This window comes from Austrofundulus limnaeus, unplaced genomic scaffold (assembly GCF_001266775.1).
Source record: "Austrofundulus limnaeus strain Quisiro unplaced genomic scaffold, Austrofundulus_limnaeus-1.0 Scaffold149, whole genome shotgun sequence".
NCBI classification, from domain to species: domain Eukaryota; kingdom Metazoa; phylum Chordata; class Actinopteri; order Cyprinodontiformes; family Rivulidae; genus Austrofundulus; species Austrofundulus limnaeus.
The window spans coordinates 3,012-9,363 of NW_013952551.1; the positions used below are offsets into that span (position 1 = coordinate 3,012).

Here is a 6,352-nt window from a genome sequence, read left to right on the forward strand (position 1 = left end):
GTGTTCTGAATGTTGTATATGCTTTATGAATTTTATTTCTATGTAATCTTTTATATCAAATTACCCTTTATGGGTAATAATTAATACAACTCGTCAAATTTTGCCTGAAACTCTCAGACTGAATAAGTCTCTTGGAGAAGAGACGAAACGTTTCATTAGAGAAGAACCCGTCCAGAGGACCTATACAATGTTTTTCTTTTTGATTTTTTACCTGGATTACTGAGATGCATCAGGACATTAATCACTGGACCATCGTCTTCAACAGACTTTAAAAGTTGAGCTGAAATCTGGTGTGGTAGTAGCTTAGAGTCATCACCAAAACATCAAACATAGAGGAAGTTAAAGATTTTGAGCTTTTTAAACACTTAAATGTTTTCTAATTTGACACTGAATCCCTGAACAGTTGGGACACTGGTTGTTTGAGCTAAAACTTTCTTATATTTTATTGAATCCTTTCTGTTTTTGCCATGATGCAGTTGATGACCAAACACCCTTCCAAGCGTCTGGGCTGTGGCCCTGAAGGAGAGAGGGACATCAGAGAACATGCCTTCTTCAGACGGATCGACTGGGAACGCCTTCGAAACCGAGAGATTCAGCCACCCTTCAAACCCAAAGAGGTTAGTCTGCACCTTCAGGCAACAAATGCTGGTGTATTTAGAGAGATTTACAAGAGAAAGTTAGTCTTCATTAGAGTAGTTTCATTGAGACATTCAGATCATTAAACTTTTAGAGAGCAAAGTGGGACAGGGATTTTTTCTCAACTCATTTCATCAGTTGCAATTAAAATGTCATTAAACCCATTTTTACTACACAATCTGGCAAGGGGGGCTTTCAAATATGGATAAAAACATTTACATGAACATAAAATGTGATTATGCATCTTCTAAACTCGAGAAAGAAATATTTAGTCATTTTAGGTCTGCAGAAGGTCTTTTAAATTCAAACGTGTTACTGTATTGATGTATTGGTGAGGATTTAGTAGTATTATGCTGACAACTTCCAGTATTTACATAGAAAATAATAAACTTGTGATGTTATTGAGGTCGGATTGCTTTCTTTTCAGGATTTTTGAATATTTGCTTGGGATTTACCTGACAATTGATGGAAAACACAACTATGGGGTTTATTTATGTCAGATATCCATAAGACACATTGCTATTTATTATACCTGATAAGTATAAGTACATTGAGGTGAAAGGTAAATATAACACCTTTTTTATTTTTCCTTATTACTCATTAATTTTTTTGTTTTGTTTTGTTTTTTGTTTTTTTAATTCCTCACTCATTTTAAATGATTTAAATTCTAAAAATGTTGTACTATATTAAAACACAGCGGTCTATTCTTTAAAATAATTATCCTATACAAACTATTTTGTGCCTAAATCACAAACACAGTTGCAAAGTGGTCATAGATGATTGTTTTTAGTGAAAATGTTTATTCCTCCATATACAGTATTTTAATCATTCCACCACATTTTGTCAAACATTTTTTTGTAACTCATTGTCATGGAAATATAAACTTTAACAAAAGCTCATATAATGCGAGAGTGCATAAATATGTAAGAAGTCACTTCTCTGTCCCCAAAATGCAAGACATATAATGTCCCTTTGGTATTGTCCCAGCATTATTAAGGACTGTTTTGGTTGTGGTTTTTTTTCCATTTTTCAATACTTATTGTAATAAATAAAAAATTATATAGTGTATTATTTAAATTAAAACATTAAAATTAACTAAAAATGACAAAAATGTGAACTGTTACTTATTTTTCTAGTAGGAAACAAATCAGAAAAAAAGTTTTTGTAGCAATACAATCTGCTTCCTGGATTTGTTTTTCCTCAGTTTTGTCTCATAGATATTGATTTAGTTACATAAAGCATTTTTCAAACAACAGTGTTATAAATAGCTCACACCAGATACGGCTGCAGTATAAATTTCCTCACCATGTATTTAAATATTGATAAAATACCAGCATTAAGGTCTCATTGCTACTGTGAGCTGTTGTTAAATATATTTCCAAAGATGTTATAAAAATAACTGGTTTATATAGAATGAGCTGACGTAATATGACTGCAGTAGCTTGTAGGAAATTTATTAGAAGTGACTGACAGCTCCAAAAATATAAGTAACAAAGATTAATTTGCCCCACTTTATAGTAAAGATGAGTCTCCATATCCCCCTGCCAAAAAAAGCACCTCAACATGCTCTCTAGGCGAGTCTGTTTTAAAGTTTTTTTAAATCATGAATATCTACAACTTTCAGTCTTCACAATATTATAGGTTTTTAATGTGCTTACCTTGCTTATATTTAGAGTCATACGGTGACAGAACTGTCTCGCTGAAGTTGCCTCTTGCATGATTCCAGGTGCAGTTAAGCTCAAAAGATGAGGGAGATGAAAGAGAGCAAAAATAATAAACAGATTTTTTTATTGTAACCGTGGTCACCTCCACCAGAATTATGCCTTTTTTATTATGCTACGTAATAATGTTGTTCCAAAGTGCGTCATCAGCAAACAGCTGTCATTACACATCGCCTTCTCACCGTTCGCCTGATTCATCTTGTTTCTGTCAGCCAACTGCTCCTCTTTGCTTTTCCTGTTTTTTTTTTTGCTGCTCAACCTCACTTCATCCTGCTGTGACAGAACAGCCATCAATCCACCAGCTGTGCCCAACTGAGACGTTCAGATCATTTCTATCTGTTGGGCCAGGCCAAGGCAGACTGTGTTAGTGTAAATTAGTAATTATAGTGGTTAGGGGTGTCACTTTGCAGGACTCTCCTGTGGGTAACAAAATATGAGCCGAAAGTGTTGAAAACTGGCTTTTTTTTTAAAGAATAAAACACTTGATGTCCACTTTATTTCATACCTGAATGTCTGATCTTCCTTGTGGCCCAAAGGGAAGCAGGACAGCAAAGTAGGTCAAATCTGAATCTGCTGAATCATTGTGATTGAAAGGAATGAGGCAGACCAATGCTGAGTGGGAGAACTTAGTCATTAGAGAAAAGTCTTGGAGCAGAGTCCGGGGAATGGATATGCATATTGCAGAGGGTACGAGAACACAAACACACTCATAAAAACTGTGAGCAAGGTGAACGAGTTGTGACTCTTAGCAGCCTGAGACAAACGCAGCTGCAGCTGGATCGAGTCTATCTGAATGTCTTTTTGCAGGCTGCATGTTAAATCAACATTACTTTTTCTGTCACAGTTATACAGTAGCTTGTGCTCAGAAAATAAATTCTGAAAAAAATCGGAGGAAATTGGCAAATATTAAATCTTAGTTTTAAAAACTGTTGGAGGCAAAAATCTGTGTGCGTGCGTGCGTGCGTGCGTGCGTGCGTGCGTGCGTGTGTGTGTGTGTGTGTGTGTGTGTGTGTGTGTGTTGGACAAAGAAGATTTGAAACTAACCTTTCTCACTAGACATAAATAGGTTGCCATCAGTGGGACTCAACCCATCCTGTATATTAAAGGCAACTCTTTAATCTGACCATTTACCAGGTTCCAGAGACCTTTTTCTCCCTCACTCAGACCCAAATCTTTAATTTAACAAAAATAAACCATCGTCGCTCCCAGAGCCTGAAATGGCACCAAGAACAGGGGTCCGAATATCTGATATCGTGCTAAATTTACTTTAGTTACTGTTAAATATGTTTTTTGTTTTGTACCTGGAGTTTCTAGCTGTGCAGAAATGTTGAATTTAGTCTTTTCCAGTGACGCGCCAATTTCTTTATGTTCTGGTTGGGTTGTATTTTTTGGATTTAAAAAAGACAGCCTCAAAACTAAACACAGGAGGTCTACGAAGAGCAGAACCAGGAGTGAACAGATTCACAGCGGGCAGAGTTCAAAGTTAAGTGATTTTATTTACAGGTGCAGTGGCGATCAGGTCCAGGCTGTAAAAGTTTGCCTGTGGAGCAGGCAGATTAGAGAAGTGGGGTTTGCAGTTCCACTTTAAATAGACACAAATGGAATGATTTAAAGTCACAGTGTGTAGGATTTGTTGTTTTCAGCGACATCTAGTGGTTGAGTGGTTGAATCATCCTCCCTGGTCCTCCCCCCCAGCTTTTTATAAGGTAAAAATAACAAAACAAGGTCTTTGTCTGCAATGATTAGACATGTTTTTTATTATTGTCATTAGTGATTATCTCAATTTCGGCTAAAAGAACTGACAAAATCCTACACACTGTGCCTTTAAATGTGAAAAAAATAAAGCATCATTACTCCATTAGCTTTGAATAAACTGAAATATTGCTTGTGATTATTGCCCAAAGACGCCAAGTTTTTAGTATTGTCTCAAAACTTGAAAGCCTAGTTTTTTTATTTCAAACTCTGGGGCCTAAAGTCATTTTTTCTCCAGCAATAGTAAACGGTTTCAGCTATTCGTTATTTTTTCCCATTAATAAATTATAAAATAAGGTTATTAAATATTGATGAGTGTTACTGCAAAACAACTTCATCGGGATCAGAAAAGTAAAGATGGCCGAAACTTGCATTTTTCTCTCATGATTTTACAAAGCATACAAACTCAAATGACCAATCCTCCTGTGTGAGCTGTTAACACAAGGAAATCGTTCAGCGAAGAAAGCAAAATGTTTCAGAGAAAAGAGGAACAGGTTTGTGTACAAATAGCTTCAGGCATCGGGGACGCAGAAAACACACATACACGAAGACGGTGCGTGTGTGTGTGTGTGTGTGTGTGTGTGTGTGTGTGTGTGTGTGTGTGTGTGTGTGTGTGTCTCAGCATCACCCTAATGGAGGCATGCACTCATTTATCTTCCTAAGTAGCAGAGTACTCTTTAATATACTTGAGTGCAGAGTCCTGCGCATCTGTATGCATGCACTGAGGAGAGGGAGAGAGATTACAGATGAGAGAAAATAGGTCAAAAACTCACGTAGGACACTGTGTCATGATGTATGAAATAACGGGATTCTCCCAATAAATCTTAAATTAATTTCTCAGTGCCAAATGGGAGATATTTGCTTTACCATACAGACAATTTTATGCCTCTACCAACATTTTGCTTTGTCCCTTTTCATTATTGCAGAGCTCTCTGTGTGTCCACAGTCTGTCCGAAGCTTTATCCCACATATGCTTTCTGCACATAGTGGCTGGAGTATTGCCCGGCAGCAGTCAGATGTCACAAGGATTAACTGCTCTGGGTTATAAAAAGGGACATTTGTGGGCAGGAAATTGTCGTAGAAGGTCAAACTTAAAAGTGCATTGCTCCACATGATGAATGTTTACTGATGGATTGAAGACGACAAGTGGACAAAAACGCACAGCAGCCGAAGGATGCTGGTTGATTAGGGCGTACGCTGTGTAGAGGGAGGAGAACTGTTCTGAACTGTAATTTCATTGTGCTCTGTACGATGACAATAAAGCTCTCTCTAATCTAATCTAACATTCAGGAGCCAAACACACCAACATGTGCAGCCACATTTACTTTCCATCTTGTAGTGTGTGAATGTGTGTACTTGTTTCTGCTACAGAGTGAGGACCATTTGCGACATACAGTAGTTACTTTCAAAGTGAGGTCTTTGATGTAAAGTGAGGATCTTGTCCCAGTCATCACTTTGTTTGCAGCTCTACTAGTTAGGTTTAGAGGTCTGTGTGTCCACAGTCTGTCTGAAGTTTTATCCCACATATGCTTTCTGCACATAGTGGCTGAAGTATTGCCCGGCAGCAATACTCCAGCCACATTTGCGACATAGTTACTATCAAAGTGAGGTCTTTGATGTAAGTGAGGATCTTGTCCCAGTCATCACTTTGTTTGCAGCTCTACGAGTTAGGTTTAGCGGTATGGTGTGAATGAAGTTTTGGTTCAGCTTAGGAATAGATTAGTCAGTGGTGGGCAGCGCTAATCTAAAAGTTAGCTCCGCAATTTCTAAAGTGCTTATAAAAATATTTAAGTCCGCAATTTCAAAACCGCTTATGCCATGGAAAAATTAGCGGAAACTAAATTTAAAGTGCAAGTTAAATTTGACACTTACTAGCTGGCAATAATTTATGTACAATATATGCACAACACTGACAACTAGCAGTGTATGAACTCTTTTACAGCTTACAACCGCTGATTGCTGGGGATGTGAGTTCATGAAACAGACCTTTAGCTCCTGGTGTAAAAATTAAAAAGTTGTTGAGGATTGCTAGTTCGGCTGCTTCTTTGTCTTTTTCTTTTGTTTGTTGTAGATTTTTCATTGAAGAAGCATCAATAAATTAATTTTAAAACTGTTTATTGGAAAACTGAAGCGATGCATTCTGCGTACATGATGGATTTGATTTGAAATTGTTCGGTATTTTCAACCTAGGGACTCAGAGAAAACACAACAACCCACCCGAACATAAAACAATTGACAACCAG

The 6,352-nt window shown here is 37.2% G+C and overlaps 1 protein-coding gene across 1 annotated transcript in view; it reads left to right on the forward strand.

Moving 5' to 3' along the window:
- Positions 1–476: 476 nt before the first annotated feature.
- Positions 477–6,352, forward strand: part of LOC106523249 (protein kinase C alpha type) — a gene marked incomplete at its 5' end in the record, with an annotated part of 18,267 nt that continues 12,391 nt past the window's right edge. The window contains 1 exon segment of the mRNA XM_014016624.1: positions 477–617. Within this exon segment, the coding sequence (XP_013872078.1) occupies positions 477–617 (141 nt within the window).